We start from the raw sequence: 17,446 nt of genomic DNA on the forward strand, positions 1-17,446 counted from the left end.
GTGGTGGTGGTTAACCGTGGGTATATGATTATCAAAACTCACAAAGCTGTACACTAAAAAGGGGGAGGGGGGACTCTTCCTGTATGTAAATTTTAGTTTGGTAAACAAATGATGGTGAGAGGCCCAAGAGTGTGACTTTCCCATTTTACAGAGGAGGAAAAGTGAAGAAGTCTTGGTCCCCAGGACATCACCCAGTTACCTTTAACGCTTTTGTGGACGGCCTTCTTCATGGCCCCGGGACGGCAGGCCGATCCGGAGGGTCTCCCGGAACCGAAGCTGGAGTCAGTCCAACTCCCAACTGTTTCGAACCCTCCGGGAGCCGGCGCACTGCGGGCCGACCGCGGGCGGCGAGGAAATCTCGGGCTGGCCCCCAGGGGACGCTGCGACAACGCCGCCCAGACGTTGCGCTGCAGTGCGGTCACCACAAGGTCCCCAGTGGACCCTGGAAAATGCAGTATGTGAAAATTTGGGTGCAGAAAAACAAAACTTCTGCGGACTAGCACAGTGCCTGGCTCACAGTGGGTTCCTCACCGATTCTTTTTTTTTTTTTTAAGAATTTATGATTCCCAGGTGCTGGTCCAGGACCACACTTTGAGAACCACTAGATTTTTTTTTTTTTTTTTTTTTTTGGCTGTGTTGGGTCTTTGTTTCTGTGCGAGGACTTTCTCTAGTTGCGGCGAGCGGGGGCCACTCTTCATCGCGGTGCGCGGGCCTCTCACTATCCGGCCTCTCCCGTTGCGGAGCACAGGCTCCAGACGCGCAGGCTCAGTACTTGTGGCTCACGGGCCTAGTTGCTCCGCGGCATGTGGGATCTTCCCAGACCAGGGCTCGAACCCGTGTTCCCTACATTGGCAGGCAGATTCTCAACCACTGCGCCACCAGGGAAGCCCCCTCACCCATTCTTGGGAAACTGAAATGGAGACGGTGGAGGAAGCCCAGAGGCGGGTGTCTCAAAGATGTGAATGGGCTACGGAGGAAGATCATAGCTAGTTCATACAAGAGCACAGATGCCCTGCTGCGCTCCCGATAATGGTGTTTTCAAATACTGTTATATCAACCGCGCCAACTGCTTTGGAACTGCACTTTTTTCACGGATGTTTTGAATAAGAAAAGGCCAAGGGTGGCCTGAAAAAAATGAGTCACGATTAGGAGAGGAATTAATTCTTCCTTCTTTTTTTTCCAAAATAATACTTCCTCCCCCAGACACGTTTACTCATAGAGCAAATATTTACTGGAAGCCCGCTCTGTGGTTTTTGCTGATGCTGGGGACACAACAGTAGACAAAACAAGTAAGGGCTCTATCCTCTTGGAACTTAGATTTAAAAAGCAGATGGAGTGGACAATTTTAGGAAAGTATAAAGGATCAAAAATAAATTCTAGAAGAAATAGAAAACAATATAATGTAATAGGTCCTACTGTCATCCCCACTCTGATGAAACTGAAAGGCAAAGCCTCTTGCATTCGTGCCTTCAGCAAATAGTAAACAAGCACCTATTAGTGTGCATAGATTTCCATGGTAAACTGGGAGGTCCCAGCTTATTCAGCTGTTTCTGTGGCTCTACCCAGACAGTAAACCAGGGCAGATTTCCGGTTGGATAAATCTTGTGTTGTAGTGGCTGAGACAGAGGAAATGCAAAGAGTCATCCCATTCCCTGTTACTCTCAGCCTCAAGGCATCTCCTGCAGGTAGCGCCTTGTGATAGATCGCCTGTTTCCTCCTCCAGTCTGGCAAGGCTTCTGTCCAGACACCAAATTAATTCTATTATAAAATGCATCCTTTTCCTCCATTTTCCTATCAGTAGAGAATGGTGAGAGTTTGAAGGAATTAAGCACATCAGCATTTAAGGTCCTGTGAGGGGAGCATATCAGTGCCTGGGGCACAGGGTCCATTCACCTTCCCTCCATCCCAGACTGAAAACTCTTTATTGTGGATGCCAAGATCAGACTGATTGGTGGAGCTGAAGGATACAAACCGTTATGGATGCTGTGCTGCCCAGATTCCCCCTTCAGGACTCAAGGACCTATTCCTTTCCCTCCACCCCAACCCTGCCACTAGCTGAAGAGAGCCCCTTGCCCAAGATCACACCTACCCAGGGCAGCTAGCTTCCAGTGACTGAGCAATGCAGGGTACAAAACCTGGCTCCCTCAGCCCAACTTGAACAACTCTAGAGGGACATCCCAGCTTCAGAGCTCCCTAAAGGGTCTGCTGAGGTCCTCCTATGGCTGCACTGCAACCCGACTTCTCCCTCTGCCAGATCCTGCTTCCTTCTCTCCCTCCACAGATGTGGGTCCCAAGAGCACTCCTCAATAAATGTCCTGCAACTCAAGCGTATTTCCTAGAGAACCCAACCTGCAACAGCTTGGTGCCAGGGACAACAGGAAAGAGTAGATGCTAAGATGGGATTTTGGAGCTGGACCCGCTGCCCACGTAATAACGAGGACCCCATCCCCAGTAGAGGAGAAGGATACGTAGCCTTCAGCACAGGGAAGCACTAAGACTGTTCAGTTTTCCACCGGTAGTAAAATGGAATGATGTGGCACCCACATGATCCACCTGGGTGTCTCTTAGTTCTCCTTTGGCCTATTTTACAGTAAATGGACAGAAACAGTAGCCACAGCCTGAGAAGTATATGGCAACCAGTGGCTCAGCCCCCTCAGGGATGGAGGTCTGGGCCACCCCACCATAAGCCACCTAGAGGTGCTAGCAGAGGGTGACAGGAATCTAGGATGGATAGGAGAGGAGGGTATGTTATGTCAGTTACACCTTAAGGTGAGCTACAGCAGCAGCAGCAGCAAGAGCTATACTTTGTCCCACTAACTTTCCTCTTATAAGTTTCCCACAGGAAAAGATGTCCACCAGGGTCCTAAAGGTGCTGCTTTCAGAACTGAAAAAGAAGCAAGTGGATCTGTGCAGCACAATGGGTGCACTGTTGCAAATGCTGCACTGTCATGCCTAGTCCCCTTTCAGGACAGGAGAACCTAGGCCCCAGCTCTTGGGGAGGTTGTAGGTTGACTGCTCTCAGCTGTCAGCTCTCTCAAGGAATTGTCCTTGGCTGGAGAGCAGCCTTACCCAAGGTCATGCCCCATGACTGACATCCAATGACTGGTCCATGCAGAGATACAAAGGCTCGGTTGGCCCCTTTACTCCAACTCAGAACATCTCAGAACAGCCATCCCAGCTTCAGAGCTCCCTCTGGGCTCTGCCAAAGCCTCCTGTGACTGCACCACAGTCAAACTGCTCCCTCTGTCCAATCCTGCTTCCTTCCCTTCCCCCACAGGAATCGATCCTAAGAGCACACCCTAATAAACTTCCTGCACAGTAGACAATAATCTCTTGTCTCCAAGTCAGCTCCAACAGAACCCAATCCATGAGACTAAATGAGACTTGAGCTCAAGGCACAAACTATTAACCTCTGGATTTAGCTCTTTTGTTTCGTCTAGTCCCAGAAACCCCAGGTGAACACCTGTGGTGCATCCACATTCTTGGCCTGGATGGTAAACTTAACCTCCAGGGAGGTAGTGTGTTCTCTATCCTGTCAGGTCAAAGATCCTCCTTAAAGAGAAGAGTGATTGCAGACTCCCCTCCACAGCTTTCCCTGAGGTCGCATTTGGATCCAGCCTCTGCTGGGCTGAAGCCTACCATCCATCACGATAAAGCGCGCTGTGTTCACGGCCCTGTAACAACCACAGAATGACTATTTATGACTTCAGGCTGCCAGCATAGCTCCCTCCTGGGGGCCTTCTATGTTCTTCCGGGTCCTCAAGGATTTTCTGCCTTAAGTAGCCTCATGGCTCATCCTCTCTCTGAATAGAAAAGCCCTAGCTGCTTTGCTTAGGGGTGAGAAGTTGGGGAAGTTCTATCACTGAAGCAGAGTGCCTGACTCTGGGAGTCTGTTGGTCAGATAGGGGAAAGAGGCCCAGAGAGGTGACATGACTTTCCCAAGTTCAAGTCAGTAGCACAGGCGGGACTAAAATATGGTTCTGTATTCTTTTTACTCCGTCACACCACCTGTCCCTAACTCCTAGGGTTTGCCTCTTCTAAAATCTAGATTGAGATACATAGGAGAACAGAATTGATCTGTCCTGTCCTGAGAGCCTTGAGACTTTGAAACACTAGGTACACTGGCAAGCAAGAATGAGATTTGGGGCTAAAAAGAGCCCCAAATTAATGGGATTAATGGGAAATCTGTAAACAGAGTATTTGGTCCTGCCCATGCCACCCACCCCACATCCTGGTTGGTAAGGAATGGGATAGGTGACTATTGTCTGTAGTGATATGCAGCTATTAACCTGGTAAAAAAATGTTTTAAATTCTTTTAACTGTGGACTGGTTGTTTTTATGCTTTAATCTTAGATCTAGAACATTTTGTGGAGGGGCAAAGGCTGGAGGGACCAGGAAGGGATGCCTGGGTAGAAGGAGGGATTTATACTTGTATTGTTTAAACACAAGAATCAAGTCATCGTTCCACTTAGCTGGAGTTAGAATAGGCAAATGTTCCAACATTTCACCCTAGGATTCTCATCAACTGCCCAGTAGTGAACATCAGTGGACATTATTTGAGAATTCAGAACTGTATAGCTGGAGTTTCTTCTATTACTTGGCAACAGAAACACCAAAAAGAAGCCAAGAATATGACTCCACCAAACTTCTCCAGTGTTTAAACAACAATAAACGGTGAAACCTCCTGCAGTAATGTGATACGCATTATGTCTAAGTCCCTGGAACATATAAATCAGCTTGTGTCAGTTTCTGTGGCAGAGGAAAAATGAATGGTTTAATAATAATAATAAAAAAAACTACACCCCCCCCCCCCACAAGAGACCAATGTTTGGACAGGAAAGTCTACAGGCTAGCAATCAAACTTCCTTACCCAGTCTATGTGGTGATACTGATAACTCTGTGCACTTCTGCAAGGCTGTTGGATTGGTGGAATTCGAAACTTGCTGAGTTCTGTGGACATGTAGGCATTCCAAAAATAGAGACAGATGTCACTCTTCTAGGTCTTTCTAGAGGTGACCTAGGTGGCGTTTATGGAGAAAATGAGCATCTCACGGGGAACTAACTGGGAAAGAAAGAGCTGGACTCAAAGTCAGGGTTAATGGTGATTTAGTCCATGAGCCATGGAAGAAAAGGAAATCTCCACTAGATAGCAAAACTGTATGTGGTAGACCATTTGTATTGCTAATAAATTATGCCAATGTCTTGTTTATTTTCTGTTTCTCCACCCAAGCCAAGCCCCTCCCCACATCCCACCTCAATAAATAGTGTCGTCAAACACCCCGTTACTCGGGCCAAAAAATTTAGGAGTCATTCCCTGAGTCCTCTCTTTCTTTCCACCCCTCCCCCGTTTATCAGCAAGTCCTTCCCTCTGCCTACAAAACATCCAATCTGCCCATCATCCCCTATCTTCACTACTCTCGTCCTACCTAAAGCTACATTTCTCTCTCTCCTGGACTACTGTGCTTCTTAACTGCTATCCCTGCTTTCATTCTTGCCCCCCCCCCCCCGCCCCTACAATCGACACTCTGTTTACAGATTAAATAAGCCCTTGTCACTCCCCTGTTCTAAACCCTCCGGTGCCTTCCCGTTGCATTTAGAACAAAATCCAAACTCTTTATCATGGCTCTTATAGTCCTACATCTGGTCTCTGCCCACCTCTGTCTTTTCTTACCACTCTCCAGCCACACAGGATATGTTGCGGTTCCTTGAACAGGCCAACCTCTTCCTTGCCCGCTCCCCTAATGTCCTTTGCACTTCCTTTTCCCTCTGTCTGGAACAGTCTTGCCCAGATCTTCATAGATCAGGTTTTTATGAACCTGGCGTTCTCCGTGTAACCTTCCTTCCCTGACCATCCTATGTACCACCGCCGCCCCCTAAACCCCCCATCAGACCGACCCCCAACTTAATAGATCAATACCTAACATTATCTTTATTTTAAAGATCAGTTTTTAACAGTTTCCGTTTCTTCCCCACCAGGAGGTAAGCTTCCTGAGAACGAAAACTTTCTCAGGTCCACTCCAGCAGCCCCAGCACCTACACCTACAGTGCCTGACACACAGCAGGTGTCCATAGCCATTTCCTAAAAGGGGCAGTCCCGGGGCTGACAGGGCAGAGGCAATGATAACACAAGGTGACAAGGCGTTGTCACCGACTCCCTCCGCGGGCTCGGGGCCGCCTCCTGCTGAAGACAGGCGGCTTCTGCCCTGTCCAGGACAGCGAGGCGGGCGGCCGAGGAGAAGTCGGGCGGAGCGGGGCCCCAGGCGGGCGGGCCGGAGGGTCGGGGCCGCGTGCCAGGGCAGGACCGCTAGGTCGGACCAGGGTCGTCGCCAGCCCACAGCCGGAGCCGGCCTCGCCAGCCCCGCGGCTTCGCTTCCGGGTGAGGGGCGGGCGGGCCGAGCAGTTCCGGGGCGGGCGGCGGTTCCGGCTGTGCGGGCCGCGCCGCGGCTGCTGGTCCCGGGCGCGCGGAGGGCGCGAGCGGCGCGCGGGGGCCGAGGGGGCGCGAGGCGGCGGCGCGGGGTCTCCTGGCCCCGGCGGCGGCCCATGGGGCGGGAGGCGTGAGGCCGCGGCCTGCCCGGGGCTCGGGGGGTGGGGGGAGCGGGGCGGGGAGATGGATAAACTGACCATCATCTCAGGATGTCTCTTTCTGGCCGCCGATATCTTCGCCATCGCCAGCATCGCCAACCCGGACTGGATCAACACCGGGGAGTCCGCCGGTGAGCGGCGGGCGCGCGGGGTCGGATGGAGGACTGGCTGAGGGCGAAGGGAGGGGAAGGGAGACCCGGCTGAGGAGAAGACCGGGCTGGAGGGTGCGAGGCGGGGGCCGGCCTGAGGAGAAGGGGGCGGAGAGGCGATCCGGGCTGCCGGGCCGGGCGGCCGAGGGGCAGAGGGGATGGCGAAGGGGACGCGCGGGTCGCTAGCGGGATCCCCGGACGGAGGGGAGCTGCGCCCCAGGCTGAGTGCAAAGTGGCGGAGGGGCGAGGAGACCTGGCCAGGGCTGGCGGTCCTGGACCGGGGAGGGAGAGTGAGGGGAGACACCCGGCGACCTGGGGGACCATGGAGGAACGAGCTTCGTCCTAGACTTAAACAAAAGTCAAGGTGGGAGACGGGAGGAAACTGAGGCGCCTGTGAAGAAATTAGAAACCCGCCGGGGAGGCTGGGGCCGGGAGCGAGGCAGCCTATGGAGTGTGAGAGTCACCCGAGAGCTGACGGTCGATGAGAGACCAAGAGGAGTCGGGTCCGACCGCTGACGTCCCCCCACCCCTCCCCAGGAAGCGGCGTCCGGGGGAGAGGTCCGGGCGGGGCCGGGTTCATGGTGCCGGGAGCGGTGGTGCCGGTGGAGGGCGCCGGATGAGAGCCCCCTGCCCGCGCCCCCGCCCAGCCCCTGCCCACTTGGCAGTGTTTGAGATGCATGTGGCTTCCGAGTTTCCCTTTGACGTCTGTGTGGTTATAATTTTGCTTTATTTTAGGCCCCAGAGCTGTAATAACCTTAATAATAAACTTCATTTAATGGAGCATCTTTCGTTCCAGCGCATCACAAAACGCTTTAGCGATCCTAATCGTAGTTTCAAAATTAAATAACACATTAGAGTTGCAGGCAGCCCAGTAGCAGTGCCTGCTGTAATACCACGGAGCTGTGGGCAGCAGAGACAAGGTGGTGCCCTCAGGAAAGAGGCAGGCATCTTTCTGAAGGATATCCTAGGTGAATGCCCTTGCACGATTTTTCTCAGCTTGGGCCACCCTCCACCCTCCCACACACACACACACTCACTCACTCACACTCACCCAGACCTGTGAGACCAAACCTTTAATTAATGTAACAGCTGCCAGGAGAGCTGATGGGAATAAAGGAATGAGCTTGTTTTCTAACTGCTTGTTCAGTGCAGATGAAGGGAATAATGGGGGGTGGGAATGTCAGACTCCCTCCATGAATAATTTGTTGTAAGAATGTATCACTATGCTGTCAAACTTACTTCTTAAGTATTACTTATGGTTCTGTATTTATCCTGCAATATTTTTAGCCCTTAAAAAAAGCTGTGGCTGGGACATTTGTTGCTTCCTCCTCCGTTCTCTCCCCCATCTAGACCTAGTAACACAAAATCATGCCGTCAGATTTACTGGTTATTAAAATAACACTCTAAAAATTTCTGCTCCTTTTCTTGCCTATATAGTCTTAGCAGAGCTCTTAATTGTAAAGCATATATGATTGTTATGTGACCCTACAGAGGTGTTAGCTAATGCTACAGTGGTAATATTGCAATATATAAATGTATCAAACACTTTGTGCACCTTAAACATACACAATGTTATATGTTAATTATATCTCAATTTTTTAAACTGTAAAGCATATAAAGAAAATATCAGTGATTTAGAATTTGGTGAAACTATGGGCTTTGTTTCTGAAAATGCTGGTGATGTCAGTGTTAGTACTAGTTTGTAGTTATATGTGTGATGTCCAGTTCATGACCTGTTGTTGTTTTTATCCTGATTATGTGTGCAATGACTCCTTTTATGAGACTTTCTTTGAGACTTAACATACTTAGGGGCAAAGAGGTTCACTGTTCTAGCAGATCTTTTCTTGTAAAGAAGTTTCAAGTGGAATCCCAATGTATAAAATAGACTAAATGTCCATGGGAAAGATAGAGTTGAGAGAGGGAAGAGAGAGATAAGTAATAGCATAACATTCCTGAGAAGATGTTATGCTCTATTACATTTGAAAGAAAGCAAGAATAGGATGAATACAACTCCTTCAAATTAGGCAAAGTCATCCGCTGTGAGTTGCCTTGGAGATGGGAGGGACAGAAGTCCAAGGTTTGAAAGAAGTAGAAAATGTTTGAAATAAATAAATAGTTGTGAGAGAAAGCATGTCAACCAGAGACAGTAGGATTATCTAGCAGTGTGGAAACTTCATTGAAGTCAGTGGTCATGAACATACAGTGTGATAACGGATCTGCTTTGTTGACTGTCTCTGGTAGTGCTCAGCTACTTTGTCACCGGTGTGTGGTGAAAGCCAATAGAAGGCTTCATTCAGGGTTGGGATTTGCCAGATACATGCAACAGAATGACAGAGGAGCAAAGGTGTTTAGGGTGTTAGTCAAAATATTGTAATGATGGCTCATGAAATCTTAGCTGGATAAAGAGTAAAAGTGAAAAAGGAAAAAGCCGGTATATTGGTCATTGAATAACAGTTGGTATATGGTCAGTGGAATAGTTGACCTGGACCCATTGGAGCTGAAGACTTGACTGGGAGTGATTGATACAGCAGAATGGAAGGGCAGGGCATTGTGGGCACAAAGTCCAGAGTGTGACAGTGGTGGTGTGTGGCTGAAGTGGGGTGGAGGAGGTGATTTTTTTTTTCTAACAGTTTCCCCTGCCATCTCGAGATACCCTTCAGTTAAATATTCTGTGGCTAGAAAGAGGAATAGGAGGAGATAGTAAGAACAGGGGGAAATTTTTCAAAATCGTATCTAACCCTTTTTTTTTTTTTTTGGCCTAACCACTGTACTGCCAGGGAATTCCCTAACCCGTATTTCTTACGGCTAAATATGTCAGACAATAAGCCCCCAAAATGTAAAATGAATGAGATGGTATGTTCCTTTGTTCACTCTTGTGCTTTTGCATTGTGATAAGATGCACCTGAACTTTGCCTAGTGTTTGAGCTTGTATACTCACTGTACACTTTTACCTGGACAGATCCAGTCTTGAGTTTAAAAAAAAAAAAAAAAATCAGTGCAGAGTTATACTTTCCAAATCAATGAAACATTTACAGGAAGTTCAGTTAAGATCTCAGAGGTGACAGGACTAGCTTTATGCTAAGATCTGCATAAAAGTGACTTCACCTGGTAGCAAAAAGTTAATGTGTTGATTCCCTTTGGTGCATTATACATTGTACAAAAGTCTTGATTGTGATGTTTTTACTGCAGTTTTTTAAATGAACAAAATATATTTTGAAAATAGAACTCCTGGAGCTGAAAGGTTCTGTAGAATGTAGTTTGAAAACCACTGCAGTAAACTAGTAAGGGAAAGTTTAGGATTCAGATCCAAACTTTATCACTTACTACTCTGTTACTTTGGAAAAGTTACCTAGCCTCTCTCCTTATAGTTCCCCTTCTGTAAAATAAGGGTAATAATAGTACCCATCTCAATGGGTTGTTGTGATGATTGAGTTAATCCATGTAAAACATTTAGTACAGTGCCTGACACATAGGAAGTGCTCAGTAAAAGTTAGATATTGTTATATTGCTGTTCTAGTTTATAACAGGTGTCAGAATCCCAATTTTGAGACTAAAGCTCAGAACTTATTACTGTGAGAACTGACACAGTTTCTTTATTAGATGTTCTTGGAAATGAAGAAACATCAAGAATAATATAGCCAGGCTTAGTGTAAGTCAAATAAATTTGTCTTCCCTCTTGGCTTTGGACTTCTCCATCACTGTTTCTCCTCTTTCAGTCTCTCATCTCCATATTCTAGTGTCTCTACTCCTCAGCTTCTACTTGAACTACCACAAAAGGAAATGAAATATCCCAAAACAAAAAGCTGAGTAGAAGAACTTCCTAAAATCCCAACTAATAAACTATATTACCATAAGATTATGGACCGTGCTTCATACTGGCACTTTTTATAGTATTGGCCCAAATACAGAGAAAGCATGTTCCTTTAATTTTCATCTGTGTGTGATAGCATTTCCTGAGTTTGTTCTAATAGCTTGCGGATTATGCATAAACTTTTAAAGATATAATGACTGCCACCTTATTTATTTATTTTTTTATTTTCATTCTTGTTCTTTTTAAAATTGTTTAGATTGGATGTTAGGGTGTTTAAGGAGTCTCAATAACACCCTCTTCCCTACTTATATTCTGAACTAATTGAGAAAAAAAAAGAATAAGATAATTAGGAGCCAAAATATTATTTATTATTTATAAAGAGGATATTGGAGAATGTGGCTTATATCCTTGGACAAGGCGCTTCCTCTTACTGGGCCTCAAAATTGAACAGACTTAACTGTCCAATCCCAGGCAGGACTTGGGACCTGCCCTGTAAGACTTCCAGCATGAAAGAACAGAAGAGATGAATGCTCCCTTTAGGCAACTAGCTCCCAAGGGCAAAAAGTTGGACCACTTATGCCCAGTCTTTTCTCCTGAACTGTCAGTTAGGTGAAGTCATTCCTCCTGATCTGAGAAGGATTGAGTGAGGGGACACAGATAAACTAAGATATTCTAACAGCCACACCTCTACCCCGCCCCTCATGGATAGAACATCAGAAATGGGAAAAAAGCATTACCTGGTTGAAACCCAGGATATGGCTGGCATTTTGCAAGGAAGAATTTTCTTTTTCCTCAAGTACAAAGACTGGCAGATGCTTGGGGAAATAAAAGACTTTGTGGGGAGGGTTTCATTTCCCATTCTGTTACCCACTCCTCTCTCCACAGGAAATCCTGGTAAACCTCAGATAGGGGACTGTGGGCTTGACATCTGTCACATAAGAGTTCAAGATCTTTAGGTAGATCCTACAAGTTGGGAGTCATTTGGTTTAAAACATTAAAATTACAAGCTTCCCAAGCAGACCCGTTTATTAAATACTGGAAAATTATTAAATAATAAGCCCTTTCTCCTGAGCTATGACAACTTCAATAATCACAAAGTTGGTTTGGTGTGAAGGAGCTCTATAACATCAGTTGTTAAACAAACAAACCTATCTAGAACTTTGTCTTGTTAATCATCTTGGACATGACTTACAGAGAAGGACAGAATTGGGTTACCTAAGAGGGCAAAAATCTTGAGATTGTGCTTTTCTTTAATTTAAAAAGCATTAACAAAACTTTTTCAATGGCCTTTTGAGTCTTTTTCCAGTAAATTTCTTTTTTAAAAACAGCTTTATTGAGATATAATTCACATAACCATAAAATTCACCTATTTAAAGTGTACAATGCAGTGGCTTTTAGTATATTCATAAAGCTGTGCCACCATCACCACAGTCAATTTTAGAATATTCTCAGTACTCCAAAAAGAAACCCCAGATGCCTTAGCCATCACCCTCCACCTTCCTGGTTCTTAGGCAGTCTACTTTCTATCTTGGTAGATTTGCCTATTCTGGACATTTCATATAAATGGAGTCATACAATATGTGGTCTTTTGTGATTGGCTTCTTTCACTTAGCATAACATTTTCAAGGTTTATCCATATTATAGCAAGTATCAGCAGTTAATTTCTTCTTATTGCCTAATAGTGTGGTATATCCCCATTTATTTATCCATTCATCAGTTGATGGAAATTTGGGCCAGTAAATTTCTTTCCCTTCCAAGAATAACATTTCTTCATAATGGTAAAGCGGTATAAAATTTTTTCCTTGTTTTTTTTTTTTTAATGGAAGTTTTTTTTTTCTTTGGCTGCATTGGGTCTTTGTTGCTGTGCGGGGCTACTCTTCATTGCGGTGCGCAGGCTTCTCATTGCGGTGGCTTCTCTTGTTGCAGAGCACGGGCTCTAGGCGTGTGGGCTTCAGTAGTTGTGGCATACGGGCTCAGTAGTTGTGGTTCACAGGCTCAGTAGTTGTGGCACACGGGCTTAGTTGCTCTGCGGCATGTGGGATCTTCCCCGACCAGGGCTCGGGCCCATGTCCCCTGCATTGGCAGGTGGATTCTTAACCACTGCGCCACCAGGGAAGTCCTCCTTGGTTTTTAAAAAAGTAACATTATCAGTATTATTTATTTCAACATATCAAATAAGAACTTTGAATAAAAATTCAAAGACCTCACAGCTAGAGAAAGAAAACCTGCACGCCACAACTAGAGAGAAGCCCTTGCACTGCAATGAACAGACCACGCACCACAACGAAAGATCCTGCATGCCTCAAGAAAGGTCCCACGTGCCGCAACTAAGACCCAATACAGCCAAAAAGAGCCCCCAGAATCAAAGACCAGTCTTTTTACAGTGTTCATAGGTCATACTTGAAACTTGAAATCACTTATAGTACTGTGAATTTCACAGCATAGGCCAGATTTTCCAATATGAGATTATATTTCCTGAACAAAGCATTTATTCCCTTTACAACCTTAGTTCCAGAAAGCCTCTGTTTTTACCATTATCAACAGAGATGTAGCCACTTCAGGATGAAGGGTGTAAGCTAGTTGGCCTAAAAGTTTTGGAGAAGGGGAATTTGGGACCAAGAACATGGACAGAAGCCATGAGAGAATGGAAAAATCTAAGAGGAAGGAAATTCCGAAAAAGATATTATGGAGTGATGGCTGCCGTTGCATTTATTAGACGCAACCAGACTTGTTGTATTTTTCCTCACTCGACTGCCTGAGCCCCTTTCAAAGCTGGCATAGTAAGAGTCATATACGTCAGTCCTCCACTGTTCAGCTTAGTGTGTTCTAAAATAGTGTTGTTGTTTAACCCCTTTCCTCATAAATATTGAGTTTGTATTGGAGTTGCAGTGTAGTAAAATGGTCCTATGGGATTTGAGTCAGACATATCTAGATTTGATTCTTGGATTCCCTTTTTATGAGTTTTATGATTTGGGGCATGTAATTTGATTTCTCAGCTGTAAAATGGGGATGATATATTTATCTCAAAGGATGCTTGTGAGAAAATAAAATATGGCATATGAAGAATTAGCACATGGTCTAATAGATAGCAAATGCTCAAATGTTAGTATTATTATATGAAAGATCAAAACATCTGAATTTAAAAATATTTCCCTTTTGTATTATTTGTGTTATTTATTTACTTATATCTTGCCTTGTTCTAAAAAAGATTTAAGGCAACACGATGTGTCTGTATTGAATATTTCTGAAGTCCTACTTGGAGAGGGGAGGTCTCTGGGAAGACAGACTTTGAGGTCAGTTGTAGTGGTGATATAAGCTTAATGGGATACACATAAGTACCAAAACCAAGGAATGCATTGGGTTTATATGTTTCTGGAACAAACTAAAGAGGTTTTCTAAGTGAAAGGCAGCCTGGCAGAGTGGAAAGGGCTCACAGGTTTTGGGGCTAAATCAACATGTAGTCAAATCCCAGTCCCACTATTTGCTAGCCATGTAATTGATCTTAGACAAGTTGTCGCTGAGGGTTTTTTATTAATAAAAATTATATCGGGGCTTCCCTGGTGGCGCAGTGGTTGAGAATCTGCCCGCCAATGCAGGGGACACGGGTTCGAGCCCTGGTCTGGGAGGATCCCACGTGCCGCGCAGCAGCTGGGCCCGTGAGCCACAACTACTGAGCCTGCGCGTCTGGAGCCTGTGCTCCGCAACAAGAGAGGCCGCGACAGTGAGAGGCCCGCGCACCGCGATGAAGAGTGGCCCCCGCTTGCCGCAACTGGAGAAAGCCCTCGCACAGAAACGAAGACCCAACACAGCCATAAATAAATAAATAATTAATTTTAAAAAATTATATCATTCAGATGTGCTTAATACCTCTTGCAGCACTTCCAATTGTTATGCAGGTTCAGACCCCAACTTTCTATTCTTCTGTAGATTAGAGTAATATCTGCAGCGCACTGTGAAAATCATTTATTTCGGAAGTGTGCTGAGCGGGGGCTACTCTTAGTTGCGGTGCACGGGCTTCTCATTGCGGTGGCTTCTCTTGTTGCAGAGTACAGGCTCTAGGCGCATGGGCTCAGTAGTTGTGGCACATGGGCTTAGTTGCCCCGTGGCATATGGGATCTTCCCAGACCAGGGATCGAACCCATGTCCCCTGCATTGACAGGCGTATTCTTAACCACTGGACCACCAGGGAAGTCTCGGAAGTTATTTTTAAAGGAATATAGTGGTCTGTAAAGCTTTACAGTTGGAGTATAGAGAGTCAATTAGTCTCACCTCAAAGGCTGAAAATAAGTTTGAAATATATGAGATAGTTGTTTCTTAATAGAATAGTACAACTGAATAGCAAATAGTACAACTGTATAATAGCAAATAGTACAACTGAAAATTTAGTTTTTGTTTATGGAATAAAATTTCTTCTAGTTGTCATTAGCTTCCTCTATGCAACTGTGAGTCTTTGAATTTTTTCATACCCCATTTCAATGCATACTTAAGCAGTGGGCCATATTACATAATCTTATAGGGGAAATTTAGATGTGTAGTAAAGTATTACTGTTTATGAAATTGTTATTATTGAATTATAAATAAGAGCTTAATCATGCAACCTGAATGGATAATTGTTTACATAGTGACCTTGTTTTATATCTTCTAAGTAACGCAAGAAATTAGGTTGTACAGTGACAGCAATGACAATGTATAGGTATAAATTTCATATTTACAACTTTGTTTATGATGATTTATGTAAACACGACATTCATATCTTTTTGGTTATCAGAATGTTTTATTTTCAAGCTCTGAAATTACACATTTTTTCTAAGTACTTTTTAGAATTCTTTGCCCAACTCGCAGCTAGCTGCTGAAAAGTTTGATACTTACAAAACCTGGTCCACTGGTAACAACAGATTGGGGGTAGTGGCAACATTATTTTATTCTTTATTGACTGTAGACTGATGAAAAAGTAATATTTAGCAAAGCTATTGTTGAAATACTAGAGAGGTTAGATAAGAGCATGAGGCAACCTAAGGATCCTTAAAAATCAAGGTACCTAAAAGTAAGTATCTGGATCAAAATCACTTTTCAATAATATACCTCTGTAAACTTTACTGTGTATTCTCTCATTAGCTGTAAATTACAGCTAAATTACATATCCTTACTGAATATGACATGGGCAAGTAGAACGCAGTAGTCCTTTGGGATTTATTGCCTTAGAGTTGACAAAATAAAGATTTGGGTGTTTCTATAAATGATACTTACATGTATTTATGAGTATATATAAACCAGCAAGTATAATTTGCTTACATGAAGTTTCAGTATATGACTTCAGTTTTGAAGCAAACATTTCTTTGAATTGCTGAATTTTTTTTTTAATTGGGAGGAAAAGACTGCACTTTTTATGTGTCTCTTTATACTAGCTTTGCTATAAATAAAAGGTCACATTTGGTATTTTGACACTTGCTGTTGTGTATATTGAGCAAAAAGGCAGCTGCTGACTTTTAATATAGATCTGTTCAACCAGCGACCATATACTGCTATCGTTAGAGATTTAAAAAGAGTAAAGAAAATGCAGTTGGTTGGGTCAAGTAAGAAAATGGGAGAGGAGAATTTCACTAGGTCTCCCCACTTGTGGTCTATTCACAGTAAGTTATTCACATGGAACATTATTGGGTCTACTTTCAGCTATAATAATAGAAATTTTTTTCAAAAATAGATAGGACATGTTCAAATTAAGGCAGAGATTTCCAAAGCTATTTCATTTATATGACCTTTTCATTTATAAAGTACCATCCATTTTAATAAAATAAATCTTTAATTTACTATGAGTATTCCGTAAATTTTCCCGTAGATATTTTGTATACCACTGTACTTTATTCCAGACAGTCTCACAACAGACGCTTATTAAGGTATGTGTGGTCTGTAAGGAACTGTACTAAATATTCTGAGGGATTGCATTTAAGCAAATGAAAAAGTATTTTATCCTTGAGGAACCTGTACTGTGTTTGGGAAGATAAAGTTATATACATATGAAATAAGTGTCATAAGTGTTGAAACTACTTTCTGCCCAGGTGGTTGAGGAGGAGGTAAAATTTGAGCTTAATAGATTATACATTTAATGATGAGTATTTATGAAACTCAATTCTTTCTTTTTTTTTTTTTTTTTTTTTTTGGCTGCGTCATGCGGCATGTGGGATCTTAGTGCCCCGAGCAGGGATCGAACGCATGCCCGCTGCATTGAGAGTACAGAGTCTTAACCACTGGACCGTCAGGGAAGTACCAATGATGGTATTTAAATAATTAGGAAGACTTGGGCAGTGCTTGAAAGTGGAATGGCATGAGTAAACGTATATAGAAGACAAGGAAATTTCCATTTCAGTTCATTTCTATACATGGCTGCTAAATTTATCTTTCTAAAGGATAAGGATAGTAATAATTGCAAATACTTATATAGCATTTACTTTATGACAGATACTTTTCTAGGCACTTTACATGTATGAACTAATTTAATCCTCACAGCATCCCTAAGTGCTGTTATTAGCCCCACAGAGATACAGAGAAATTAAGTACCTTGCCCAAGGTCACATAGCTGGTAAGTGGAAGAGCTGAGATTTGAATCCAGGAACTCTAGCTCCAGAGTCCTAGCTCTTAACCACTGCATATGCTTGAACCAGAAACCTTCAGTGACTTTTCATCTGCCATAGCACAGAAGGCACTCAAGGATCTTCACAATATGGCCCTTGCTTACCTTTCCAACCTTAGATCCTACATTTTCCCTATGTGGATCTACATTCCAGCCCCTCTGTATTACTTTATGTTTCCTAAATACAATCTATAGTCTCATCTCTAAATCTTTGCTTATGTTGTTTATTCTCAGTCTGAAATGCCCTCTCACTCTTCGCAGTTCCTGTTGTATCAG

At 44.2% G+C, this 17,446-nt stretch overlaps 2 protein-coding genes across 3 annotated transcripts in view; one reads left to right on the plus strand and one right to left on the minus strand.

The window, feature by feature from the left end:
* The window catches only part of PDZD9 (PDZ domain containing 9), a 365,894-nt gene that overhangs the window by 14,332 nt on the left and 334,116 nt on the right, over positions 1 to 17,446 (minus strand). Inside the window, exon 8 of the mRNA XM_082431138.1 lies at positions 200 to 843. Coding sequence (XP_082287264.1) covers positions 200 to 230 — 31 coding nt within the window. The 5' untranslated portion in view covers positions 231 to 843. The remainder of the gene's footprint in view (positions 1 to 199; positions 844 to 17,446) is intronic.
* Positions 6,428 to 17,446, plus strand: part of MOSMO (modulator of smoothened) — a 58,566-nt gene continuing 47,547 nt past the window's right edge. The window contains exon 1 of one of the 2 annotated variants that reach the window (XM_082431141.1): positions 6,428 to 6,713. In XM_082431141.1, coding sequence (XP_082287267.1) covers positions 6,608 to 6,713 — 106 coding nt within the window. In that variant the 5' untranslated portion in view covers positions 6,428 to 6,607. The remainder of the gene's footprint in view (positions 6,714 to 17,446) is intronic. The other variant, XM_082431142.1, reaches the window with a different exon arrangement.

The sequence above is a fragment of the Balaenoptera physalus genome (assembly GCF_965194825.1).
Source record: "Balaenoptera physalus genome assembly, chromosome: 16".
Taxonomy (NCBI): domain Eukaryota; kingdom Metazoa; phylum Chordata; class Mammalia; order Artiodactyla; family Balaenopteridae; genus Balaenoptera; species Balaenoptera physalus.